General features: G+C 39.4%; 1 protein-coding gene across 1 annotated transcript in view; it reads left to right on the plus strand.

Annotated features, from left to right (window-relative positions):
* The first annotated feature begins 8,466 nt into the window (after nt 1–8,466).
* The window catches only part of cdh15 (cadherin 15, type 1, M-cadherin (myotubule)), a 29,086-nt gene continuing 23,893 nt past the window's right edge, over nt 8,467–13,659 (plus strand). The window contains exon 1 of the mRNA XM_047362361.1: nt 8,467–8,710. Within this exon, the coding sequence (XP_047218317.1) occupies nt 8,660–8,710 (51 nt within the window). The 5' untranslated portion in view covers nt 8,467–8,659. The remainder of the gene's footprint in view (nt 8,711–13,659) is intronic.

A 13,659-nucleotide genomic window follows, 5' to 3' on the forward strand; every position in this document is an offset into this window, starting at 1 on the left:
TTAAAGCTCAGAGACATGAGAACAGCAGAGGCGGAGGACTGAGGGGGGAGCTGAAGGGGTTAAAAGGGAACAACGTCAGGCAAGAAGACGAGTGTCAACAGCGACAGGAAAAAGACGGAGGCTGCCCGCGTCTCCTCCACCCAACCCCCTTCCTCCTCTCTGCTCTGCAGACAAGCATATGTGGGCTGACAACATGACATTGCCAGTGAAGAGAGGGATGGAAAGGGAGGACCAGGAGCCTCGGGTAGGCCTGACATCCAAAATGCTGACAGCTGACAGAGGCGGTCTAGGCTCACACTCACACTTTTCTACCTCACCCCATCCAAAAAGGCATGGAGAAGCCTTCATCAACTCTTCTCTACCCTTCACCTGCAGCTTCTGCCACTGTCTCTCCTATTTACCTTCTCAAAAACTTTCCTGCTTCTGCCAGAAAGAGAAGCCCTCACTCTCACAATTGTGTGAGTAGAAAAAATGACTTAGATTCAGAGTTTTGTTACTTTATGCTGATGTTTTTGCTTCTAGACGTCTTAAAGAGCAGTAACCTGGCTGCTGAGAGCAAATTAATTAAAACTGTCATCTTATGTACTCAACAAATATCCAAGAGTCAGTGTCCCACAGAAGCCTGATGCTTCATATGGAGTTTAATCAAACAATAAATATACTTAAATGCATTATCTCTTTAAATATTGTGTACATAACTCCACTTTTCATGGAAGGTTTTTTGTAGGATATCCCTGTCTCACCATTTTTATCACTTTTTATTTGAAAGTATGAGAAAACAATGTGACCATGGTGCTTATATTTCCACCGTATATTTTTGTCTGAGAAACTGAATGCTGACATTTTACTCTCTGACATATAGGGAGAGAGAAAGTGTGCGCATGTGTGTTGACAGGATCTGTACGTACAGTGGGGCAGACATCCACCCTGGGACAGTGAGCCATCGATCTGGCTGCAGGAAGAGGCCTATTATCTCCACCCATGGTTCAAGCGGGGGAGTCAAGTGTGTCATATGTGCAGGCTCTAATTGGCAACCGCTCCTGGTGGGGGCTGAGCTGGGGTGAAGGCAGAGCTGCAGTGATCCAAACACCCCTCACCTTCAAGAAATGTTACATTGTAAGGTTCATGTTTTTTAAGATACTATTTTCCCCACATTAATAAAGATATGAAATTCATGTAAACAAGTGGAATTCTAATATATTTTTAAAAGATGACAGCAGACTGGGAGACCAAGTGACTTTACAGGAGAAACTACCTTGTTGTTGCAGCTTGTGATAATAGGTTTTGTGTCTGTAATTGTGTCATTTAAATCCACTGTTGTTTATTTTAACCTTTATTATCTAGCTCTCTGACCTTTGGGTCATTATTTTTGTTTAGTTCTTCGGGTAGCTTTTCTCTCTCCAGCTCAGTGCTTGTACAGCCTACTACTGCCCTCTGCAGGAGCACAAATTGAAAAGGTTTGCAGCACAAAGAGGTAAATTTAGTCAGAATACAGTCTGCGCAGTTGCAGGTCTTAAAAGTCATTCATTACATGAAGCATACAATGTTTTCATATTTCACCAGTTATATCTTGTACCAGATTTACTTTTTCTCATCCACAATGCGGACATTTTGAAAAAAGTCTTCAACGAACAGTTTTGAAATTTGGTATTTCTTAGTTGTGCAATGTTTTTCCCACATGCATGAAATATTTACACCTTGTAAATAATTATTTTAATTTAAATGTTGAAATTAGTTAGTTAACTCTGAAACCTTTAAAACACTTTTTTTATGTTTCTTTTGCCATCTTTAATAATGATTCTCTGGACTGTGTCATCACATAAAACTATAAGAATGGTTTTAAGTTCACATTAGAAGCAATAAAGCAATTTTCTACTGTATCGTGCTTCTTTAAGACATTACTCACCTTTTTTTAACAAATTAAATAGTTGTAAATAACAATTTTAATTAAAATCATGATAATAGAGTGTTTTATACCTTTAAAGTACATTTAATTTTTATAACAGTCAGTCTTAACAGAAAAAGCAACTCATTGTCTGTTAAGACTTATACAACATAATGATTAATGTATAAAGTCAAATATGATTTGAAAAAACATTTGTTGGGATTTTGTGATCACTTATTCTCAGATTAAGTGGTGCTCAGGGAAATTAGCAATAATAACACATTTATAATCAAAAGACGAAGCTCTTAAGCAAATAATTTAAAAGATACTTTATGTTTAAGAATTTTTAGTCAAGAGTTTATCCAGGGTACGATATGGGCTTAATTGTCTTAAACAACTATGTGAAGCACATTTTTATTAACCTTTTTTGCCCTGAAGTTTTGTTGACAACGATGATCCAAGTTTTAAGAAGACATTGCAAAAGCTACTTTTTTGCAGATTGTTGTTGGTGTTTTTTTAAACATTTTAAAGATACACACTGAGAGGAGATTAATTTAACACTAACTAACACTAAGGATTTGTCTTTATATTATTCATGAAAAACTTGTATTAGTGCTTTGTGATGCACTTTAGGTGTTTTGGCTTATAATTGGGAGCCTAATAAAGATGCTGTTATGGATTGCCCATGTTGATATGGACTTTCTGTCAACTGAATTATGATCCTAAAGTCTTGGCTTACTTGCAGCTATCGTTGTCCAGTTCGTGTGTTATCTGAATAAATTAACAAAATAGCATGCACTGATGATTTATCTTCAAGACTGCAAGGTTTCATTTTGTCATGCTTCCTAAGAAAATATGTAGAAAGGTGATTTTAAGGTGCCACAAAGTAGAGTAAAGCAGGGCTACAGTTGATTAGAAGCACTATATTTTAAATACTTTTATGGGATTGATTTGCTAAATATTTAATAAGAGCAATGAATATGCCAACCTTCAAACCTTGAAAATTTCTTTTTAGAGATAAAAAATATATTTTTCCTGCCTTTTTCTTTCTTAATTTATATTAAAATTACAGCCTGAGAAACTCAAAGGTGAGCTTTTGTCTCCCAGCAACAAGCACAGCTGAGCATGGGCGAAATTTTGAGATGTACCTTACTACAGTGGAGAGCCCATGTGCATACCAATTTCTTTGTGGAAGGAGCATGGTGCTGCAGCCTCAAAATTCTCTCTCTGGCCAATTCATACAGATGCATGTCAGCTTCCACTGCCCCCCTGTGCCTCACAACTTTGTATGCCCTCACAATATTAAACCACTGTAACCTCCCTATAGATTTTTTGTGCAATTCAAAACTCCCAGGTTTCATACTCTCATGCTTTTGCTATGCACCAGAAGACCCCTCTAAGTCCCTCCAGAGAGTGTCCACATTTTACCAGATTTTTAATATAATAGTGCATTTGTTATCAGGTACAAATGGGGGCTCAAAGAAGAAATAATGGTTAAATGAAACACATGTTTGACTGAAAAAATTTAATATAAACAATACATTTTCTGTTATTTACTGAAAATGCTTTATAATGGTAAACATGTTTTCCTAGATGTTTCACCACTGCACCTGTCACTGACTGCTGTGAGCTAGCGTGAAAACCAGGTACAGGTTTCTTCTTCCCCCTTCCAACCATTCATCATTAATAGTGTTACCGTCTGCCTGGTGAGCCTGACAGCTACCAGGTCGGTTTCTTATTTCCCGATCAGTGGGGTTCCAAGCCACCTATGTGTTCAGAGCAACATTGTATCATGACCTGATTTGAGCTTCTGAAACACTGCAGGGCTGCTTCCTTATTATCGCCTCAGTGGGGCTGTGCACGAACAAGCTTTTGAAATTCAGAATGCCGTTTCATCGGATCCTGCTTGGACTGTGTTCTTCTGTAATTCAAAGATGAGAAAGCTGGGCACTTCACACAGGCTATTTCTACATATTTTCCTTATTTTTCTAAAAAAAAAAAATCAATTCAACCATTGCTGCAAGAAAGGAATACTACATTCTTACACTGAGACACTTTCTTTGAATCTTGTTGCTAGTTTTGCAAATCAAAGAAAACTACTGTCAGAAAACCCAACAATCTGCACTGTAACCACAAGAATACAGTAAGAGTACTTCAGCAAATGATTCAAATCCAACACAGTGTAAGTGGTGAAGCCGTCAAAAAGTTTGATCTACAATCTGCTGTTGTTGTTTACATGTTTATTTCTTGATTTTGAACATTACTTTCTCTTCTAGAGAAGCATTGTGGATTTCTGAATATTCCATTAAAGAGAGACAATTTCATTCAACAAATTACTTTTTACAGCTTGAGTTTTGTGTTGTTTAGGTTCTTACCATCAGTGGTGGTTCTTGCATGAACGCTTCCCTGGACAAGCCCCTCCATCTGCAGCCTGCCCAACTCCACTGCCTGACCACCTCTACAAAAAAAGTCTTTTATTATGTAACTAATTTTTCTGGATTTAATTACCTTGATTTAAAGTTAAAGCTAACAGTATTTTTTGGGGAGGGTTGGGATGGAAGTGTAGGGGGAATATTTATTTCACACAGATAGATCACATTAGTATTTTAAATAAGTCACCCCCACCTCAGTTTACTTTCCACTTTAATTTTTACTACTTTGCAGATATAGGAATCAATAATATGTCTCTATTCAGTGCAGGATAATTCTGCTGAGGTTTTGCAAAAGATGATAAGGATGATTTAAAAAAAAATAAACATATGTAGTACCAAATCTGAAGCAGTAAATCAGCTATCACATTCAGCTTAAGAGCTAGCTGCAGTGTACAGCAGTATAATATTACAGTACTGTGCGCAACACAGGGGGTTGCCCTCTCCTTACTGAAGTGGGTACCACCCTGTGTTTGGGTTACCCCCTACAATCGTTTCTACACATTGGAAAATTTGTGGAAAGTAAAACTAACTGATGACTTTTTGGCACACCCCTGTCGTGCTGCCCTGGGTGATGAGCCATGCTGCCTGTATCGAACACTGCCATTGCTTGTTGTCTTGTTTGGAAAAGAACAAAAGATTTAAAAAACTCATATTGTCTTTGATTTGTCTTCTTAGTCTTCTTAAGTGTTTAAACTACATAGTTTGGCTTAGCAGATATTTTTATTAAGCTGGTGGTAATCTTATTAGGAAAAAGGTCAAATGAGTTGGAGGAATCCCTCATTTGGGATTGTGGATTTTTCACATTTTCAACCAAAATCCAGTTGTTATACTTTCGTGTAACAACATTGAAGGTTATGTCTGATTTCTGATGCCTGAGTTAAATTCATTTCTGCCAGCAGTGGGCAGCACTGCGCTGTTTCTCAGGCTGAAATTGGAGCCAGATTGAAATTGGCTCAACTACTAATATAGGGCCGAACATTGCTCGTGAGAAACAAACTTTAACCTGCTCTGAAGTAGAACGGCTCTCTGTGCTGTTCCTCTAAGCGAAATGAATGTGTGCAGTCATGTGAGAGCCAGCTGCAAAGACATGAAAAATCAGGGCGGCTCCTGCTGCCAACTGCCATGCCTCTAACTGATAGAGACAGGTGCTGTAAAATCAAGCTTTTGTACCAAAACTCTCTCACACAGTCATCTAAGTATACTGACTCAGCGTGCATGCATCATTCCAACATGTAAACATTGGAAAGTAACTTCACTGCTCTGATTTTTAGCACTGCACCAACAGTGTATGTAACTCTGACTGTGCTTTTCTAATTCAGACTATTTAATGTCTACATAAAGCTGAGTTTGTACTATTAGAGCTCTCTGTGATTCTAAAGATCAGTATAGACCTTAGCCTGCAGAAAATCTTGCAGAGGAGATCTAGTGAAACAAATCAGGACTGCACCCTTTGCATCCATCTTTCTTGTAATGCGTATACCATATCTTCTGATTCGTGCCTAGTTTGGACAACAACAGCCCATTTGTACAGGAGAACTGGTTTCCTGAACACACTTGGACTTCATCCATCATGGTCACCCTTCTGTCAGTTTTTAGACATTGTTGAAATAGCAGTCTCGTCTTTGACGTGCTCTCCTGTGGAGCACCATAGATCTTCATCTTCTGCTTTGACAACATGGTTTAAAATAGCATAAGATCAAACGGTTCTGGTTGAATGTTGTGAGTGAGCATGGGCACAACACGCTAAATGGAGAGGGTACAGGGGGCAGACTCTCTGCACTCTCTGAATGTCTTTAAATTCCTCCACTCATATTTCAAAACTGCAAAGGAACAGAAGACCAAAAATGTCCGTCCAGTGGCCAAACCCCTCATGATGAACTAAAGATTAATTATTCTAAACTGTTTTCTGTTGCAGCTAAAACCATGCTTTTCAGTAGAGCTGCAAAGCAAATACACAGGTCTCTGAAAACTTAAATTTAAGAGTGTAGTTTGGAGACATGTGGTTGGTATTGTATAATATATAAAATTCTAGTGATAGGAGCACACCGAAACCACTTCCAGTAAAACATCACATAAAAGTATACAAGCGCCTCATTTCAGCACAGCTACATGTTAAATCCTTACATGCTCTGCCTCCCCTTTCACCTCCATTAAATCATATTATTTTATTACTTAATAGGGTCCAGGCTTGGTTTCCCTCTCTTTCTCTCTACCTTACTTCTCACTCATAGTCGTGGTGTGCACTAGTAAGGCGGCATAAGGGAAGGTAAGTGAGAGAAGGAGGGAGAGGAGTAATATCTGATGAATGGATGCTTGAGACCAAATAAAACATAGGGGCAACTACTTTACTGTTCTGTGAACAGGAGGATATTTGATGTCAGGGATTTTACTTTTTTATAAATACATTACTTTATTGAAAATAGAACAAAATGTTGCAGCTAACTTATTTAAAAAGGCATGCCGGTTTTATATTGGTCTTAAATCTGTATAGTTTGCTCAGAAGGATGTTGTGTTCAGAGATGTGCAGGTACCCAGTCTGGTCATGCCAGCCATGGATGATGTTTGTTTTTAAACTGTGTGCTAAACTTATAAATTGCACTTCTTATCTTTTGCTTGGGAGATGTAGTGTACACAGTTTCAGTAGAACGTCTTTATTTTTCTGGCAAAACATGCTGCAGTTTTCACTCCATCTCAATCCATCCTGAACGAACTTCAGCTTTGGCTGCATTTCTTGATCTCCAGTGTTTGTTTTTTGTTATCACACAGTAGAGTTTTACATCTATTTGTCGACGGAACAGCATGGTGTTATTCTGACTTGGTTTTTTGAATGTAACTTATTTTTGTAAACATCGCTACTAAAATTTTTTTTTATTTTGTACAAACACTGTTATAGAGGAGAACAGAGGTTAAAATAACACAGGGAAAACTAAACCTCCACTGAATTCTGGTAACGTACAGGCCTGTGTTAGCACTGCAGCACAGATAGTTGCTGCAGGAAATATGAAAAGGTGCTCACATGGGCCTTACAAGTGATAGGTGTTGATCGTGGCAAATGTTTGAGCAGAGCAGTAAGTGTGTTATTATTTGTAGAATTAGGTTTGTTTGGTTTTTGGTTAGTGATTAATTGACACCAGAACAAACGTTCCTCTAGCAGTAAACACTAACTTCCTGATGTGTTTCAATCAGCTGTAGCTCTAAATTTGCTTTCTGAATTTTTCCTCTAGAGAAATGTTCTTCCTGTGGGTGGGACGCTACATCTCCAGACTAATCTGTAATCAATTTATCCTAACAAAAATGTTCTTGTGTTTTTTGAATGTGTGTTTGAAAATAACATTACCATCATTTTCTAGCCGGTGCTGCTGGCTGTAATTCCAACATGATCATGAGTTTTAAAAATAGCAGTTGTGATATCCAATAGATTTATTTGTTTTATTTTATTTTATCAGTATATAAATGTTTGTGAATTGGGATTAATTATTTATTTTATCTGTTTTAAATCGGTTCACAACTATTGAGGAATCAAAGTTTTGAAGAGATTTATCTGCCTTATGTAGTTTTTGTTGTCAGTTTTTGAAAAGTGACCCGAGCACTTAACTTACGAACAAAAACAATGTCGTGTTTTTTTTTAGCTTCAGAGGTGCTGAATATTTTTAGACTTCAGGACAGATCCAGACCATCTGTTTCCCTGTTCCAACTCAAAGTTGAGCTCCCCACATGCTGCTGTCTATAGCCCTCTATTGACCAAATATCATTTGGTTATTAATCTCTGTTATTAATCCCTCCATCCAATTCTGGACAATAAATTGATTTTACCAGTAATGAAAAGTAATAATTTTACCTAGTTTGGTGTATTTGTAAATAGTAGAAAAGAAAAAGGACTTGCTTCTTGAAAGAACTCACATCATTCCGTTGACCTATTTTTATTCTCTCCCTTTGCATTCTTGTCTCGTTGTCTTGAAAACGTTAACATCCTCACTTACTGTTTCCTGTGTTCATCGCCAGCAGCTGCTCTACTTCTCTCTTCATGCCTCTCTCTCTCTTCCATCAGGCCTGTGAGTGACAGCACATGTGCTGGGGTTCATTGGAGGCCTGCTGCTGAAACTCTAACCCCTTTTGCCCCACGGCAGTGAGACATACCCCAGCTATGGTCAGGGTGGAGCTGTGGAAGACAGATGCTGGGAGAGGAAAGGAAGGACAGACGTTCACAGTGGAAGGACAGAGAGAAGGAAAGACATAGAAAGGTTTGGAAGTTAATGTGTTTTGGCCTTTTCTGTGCTAAAGCCACAGAGGAGGCTTAGATCCGGCTGTGGTCAGAGTACGTTTCTGAGTCCTGGTTTGAAGGATGGCTATGTGGATGTTGATGAGCTCCGTGCTGGGTCTGCTGGTTTGTCAGGTAAGAAAAATCATTACCTCGTATGAACCTGCTGTAAATAAAAATGAGCAAAATGTGATGATTAATTTAGGTTTCAGTGTGATTCTTTGTGTAAAAGTTCACAGGATAAAACATTTTAAACTTTGACTTTTTTAGTTTTTTAAATAGTTTTGTTGACCTTAAACCTCAGCAGTCTAAACTAAAAGTAAGGCATTTACCTTCTTTCTAATTGCAATGAAATGTCAGAAACTAGTCTCAGAACACAGCAGTCTGCATTACTCTGTCTGCTTTGAAGATAATCCATTTGCACTTGACTTGTAACATTTGAAGCAGCTTCCCTCTCCTTCCCCTCCTCCTGATTTGGGTCTTTCAGCTTCCTTCTCCTTCAAAGGATGATCTTGTTTAGAGAACAGCCTCTTGCTGCCCCGCTCTCCAGATATACAATTTATGTTTTATACCTGAGTGATGTTCTCAATTGAACATCTACGTATTTTCATCAATAGAGGCAAGACTCTGGCTCTGCAATCAGAGCTTGCAGCTGAACTAAACATTTCATCCGGGCCAGAGAGGGGATGATGAAATGATCTGAAGAAGACGAGACCCCAGATGTGTTCACAGAGGGCTCAGGGCATTCTGTGTCTGCAGACGTCACTGTGGCATTTAAAATGGATGAAAAAGTAAACTGACTTATTGCCAACAACACTTCCAAATACCATAGGTCTTTCGCTCTGTTCAGGTTGAGCAGATGAGTGAATTTGCCTCCAGCAGTTCTTGAAGGGGAGTGCTATGATCCATGCATGTTGAAGTGCCGGTGCAAATGACTAACTCACATGCTCTCAGTTACTGAAGTTTCTCCTGCCTGCTAATTGTTTCTGCAGCTTTCTCTAGTGGTTGAAAGGTCACTGAGAAGCAATGATGCTTTTGTTGTCATGTCCCACAGTTTGAACTGATTCTGGAGAAAAAAACTATTTTACAAATAGTAAGTTGTAACAGATAACTGACTAGGAAGAAAATGTTTATTGAAGTGAAGTCACACTCATTACATATTAGTCGAATCCTTATCTTACTAGCCTTTCATATAAACATAAACGTTTCAGTCCTAAAACAATGATTTTAATATATATATATATATATCATATATAGATATCAGACAACTTCAGATAACAAATAATTTACAGGAAAGTACTTTGCTTACAGTAGGATAAGTTTGGAAAAAAATACCTAGACTAAAATTAAGCTTTGCAAAATCAAGCTTGCCTGCATAACATACATAACACAGGTTCCCTACACATCCTTAAAAGGTTGCTCACAGATAAAACATATACTCATTCAAAAATCAAAAAGGACATTTCAGAACTGTTTCAGTCTCTAGATCATTTTACCTCTGGGTTTTTAAAGTGAGCTCAAATGAAGCATTACAGTCCTATTTTTTGGAATTGTGTAAAATGTAGATATTAGGATCACAAAGTGTGATTTAAAGGATCTAATCCAAAATTATCCAGTCCGCATTTTTTAGTATTGTAGATTTTAACTGATGTAAGTTTACCCAAATGCCAAAAAAACGTGAAATGGCCCTTCACCATGCTGCTAAATAGAAAGCATCTTCAGTCTGTGTCACTTCATCTGGGAAAAAAAAATAAAACCCAACTTTGGGATTGTTTTGTTCTCAAATGTCCAGAATGTCATAAAACTTGAAGAAAAAATATGCAAAACTGAGTCTGGAAAAACATAGAAATTTCAAATGGAAATCTTGTAGGAACTCCGATAACATGTCCACTTCCCACTTTAGCCCTCTTCTGTGAATTTTTACTGACCACCTACTGTGGCTGCTGCTTTTATCTAATACCTATTTTAATTACTCTACTATTTTCCCTTTTACGTAGCCACACTGTGTTTCCTGAGAAACCATGTTGCTTTCTTATCATGACATATTCTGCCTTTTCCAAAACCTGATATCTGTCCTGTTTAGGAGAAATTGCTTGATTTCGAGTGGTGGTTGCTATTTGTGCTTGTTTAGTACTGCAAAAAATAAATCTATGTATTCCCACCTTATATCTGCAAAATACCAATTGTGCACTAATGTTTTTCCACAGTCTGATCGTAAAGCTTTAAAACCTCCCCTAATGTCTTTATAATTTACTTTCAGGCAGTCAAAGGCAGTGTGAACCGTTTTGTGAAAGTGTTCTTGATTAAATATTCTTTTGCCTTTCTAGGCATGTGTTTTGGTGTTTGAGTTTAAAATTTAGAAAATTTTTAAAAAGCAGAAGCCACTAAGACAGATAATCCTTTAGCTGATCATTTTCCATGTGTAAGTTTCTACTAACAGTTAGTCATTTTCTATACCACTTCTTCCAAAGTGGGTCACGGGGAAGCTGGTGCCTATCTCCAGCAATCTATGGGTGGGAGCCTGGACAGGTCGCTAGTCCATTGCAGGCCACACACAAATGGCAATTTGGAGAGACCAATTAACCTAACAGGCATGTCTTTGGACTGTAGGAGGAAGCCAGAGTACCTGGTGAGAACATGCAAATGCCATGCAGAAAGACCCCTGGCCAGGAGTTGAACTCAGGACCTTCTTGCTGCAAGGCAATAGTACTACCAACTGCGCCACGGTGCAGCCTGTTTTCTACTAACACCTGTTTGGAAATCACTTTTTGGTGTTGACGTACTAGTTTCTAGTTGTCAAGATGTCTTTGGTCAGTTCCATCTTTGAGACAGGCTAATGTGCAGACATAACACTATGACATCCCTTGAGTTCTGGTGCCTTTTTATTCCCACATTATTCACACATTAGAGTTAAATGTCTCAGCAAACAAAAGAAAATCTTTAAAAATACTGGACTGATAATAAATAAAAAAGCAAAGTTCAAATAAAACTTTATAATTGTTATGCTAAAGACCAAAAAATAAAGCCCCCTTTGGTAAGCAAATTATTCAAAACATTTAGCAACAAAACCTGCTCTTACTTTCTCTCACAATGGCTCATAGGTGATGATGTTGGACAAAAACATTTTCTCTTCTGCTTCATTTCTAAATGTGGCTCAGAAGCAAAACCCGACAATAATTGCTCTAATAAACAAACAATCATAATGAAACCCATGAAGCCATTAACACCTGTCAGTCAAGCTGACATTCATCTGTGTCACTTGATATCTTAAAGTAGTGTTTGAACCGAAGGGCTCCGGCCTGTTGGGTGTGTGTTGTGGTGATGAGTGGGCAGCACCACAGCTGTTCCCAGATGCATGCGTGATGCCATTTGTGCCGCTCTGTAACTCTCCATTCCCTGTGGAAAGAGTAGTGGGTTGCTCCTGGACCATGAAATCAGGTACAAATCCAGAGTGTGCAGCAGCGGCCAGCTGGCGCTGAGGTCTCACTCATCGGAAACTATCAGTCAGGGGCTTTAGAGTCTGAATCTATGGCCCTGCCTGGTACCTGCAGGCTGTTTATAACTGTCTAGTTTTCAGAGAGAGCAAAGGGTACAGAGACGACATCCACTTCATAAAATAAGTTACATGAACAGAAAAGTTCATTTCCTTTGGTCCGTGTTGCCTCATTATTTTTTACAGACCGAGATATGGAAGACCAGCTGGTTGAAGCAGTTGATTTGAAGGTCCTGCACCACAGTAAGCCAGCTGCAATGCCATGATGGGGTTTCCATTTGTGCTGTTTCATGTTCATATGTGATCAAAATACTTTTAATAACTTTGTAAAGACCCTTCTTGAGTTTGTTGCTTGTTAAATGTTGTGTCTCCTAGCTAACATCCTGGTTTTCCTGAACATGTGTTTTATCTTAATACATAACAGATGTTCAACATTCAGCTCCTTGTTTCAATCTGTGATTTTTTGCAATAGTTGATTTTTGTACTGAATCAATAAAGAGCATCTAATCCTCCACTTACATTGTCAGGTAACTGTGTATCTATGTGCTTGTTAAGTCCTGCTTTTAGCTTAATGCCATGACCTTGCTCTGCATTCATGAAGCTCAGACATTTGCTCCATAATGAGGGGACACACTTGTAGGGGGACCATAAATAGAATGCTCAGTTCTTGCCAAGCTAACATAACTTAGCAAAGAGTATGTGTCTGTGGGACCCTACAGAAAATAACATACTGGTTTAACCTGTGTGCCTGAGGAGCAGTAGGGACTAGCTTCTGCACCTGCTGGACCTTCGGCCTTTGGTCAAGGAGCCAGTCTGGAGTTGCTTAGTCATGCAACTCACTCAAGTTCTTGAGTGAGCTGCATGACTGTTGCATTTCCAAACAAGAGACAAAGACTCAATGGACATGCATTTGCATTAGTTTCTTAATAAAACACAAGAATTGACAACCGGGCCAGTTTAAATGGGTCCTCATGCCTATTTTTGACAAATACACAAATGTAAATACTTGTACTCGTCGTCTTCCGCTTATCCGGGACCGGGTCTCCTCCGGGGGGAGCCCAAGGCGTTCCCAGGCCAGCTGAGAGACACAGTCCCTCCAGTGTGTCCTGGGATGTCCCCTGGTCTTCCTCCCGGTGGGACGTGCCTGGAACACCTTCCCGAGGAAGGCGTCCAGGAGGCATCCGGTATAGATGCCCGAGCCACCTCAACTGGCTCCTCTCGATGTGGAGAAGCAGCGGCTCTACTCCGAGCCCCTCCCGGATGGCCGAGCTCCTCACCCTATCTCTAAGGGAGTGCCCGGCCACCCTACGGAGGAAGCTCATTTCAGCCGCTTGTATCCGGGATCTCGTTCTTTCGGTCATGACCCAAAGTTCATGGCCATAGGTGAGGGTAGGAACGTAGACCGACCGGTAAATCAAGAGATTCGCTTTTCGGCTCAGCTCTCTCTTCACCACAACGGACCGGCACAGCGCCCCCATTACTGTGGCAGCCACACCGATCCGTCTGTCGATCTGTCGCTCCATTCTTCCCCCACTCGTGAACAAGACCCCGAGATACTTAAACTCCTCCACTTGAGGCAGGAACTCCCCTC

This window comes from Girardinichthys multiradiatus, chromosome 4, assembly GCF_021462225.1.
Source record: "Girardinichthys multiradiatus isolate DD_20200921_A chromosome 4, DD_fGirMul_XY1, whole genome shotgun sequence".
NCBI lineage: Eukaryota > Metazoa > Chordata > Actinopteri > Cyprinodontiformes > Goodeidae > Girardinichthys > Girardinichthys multiradiatus.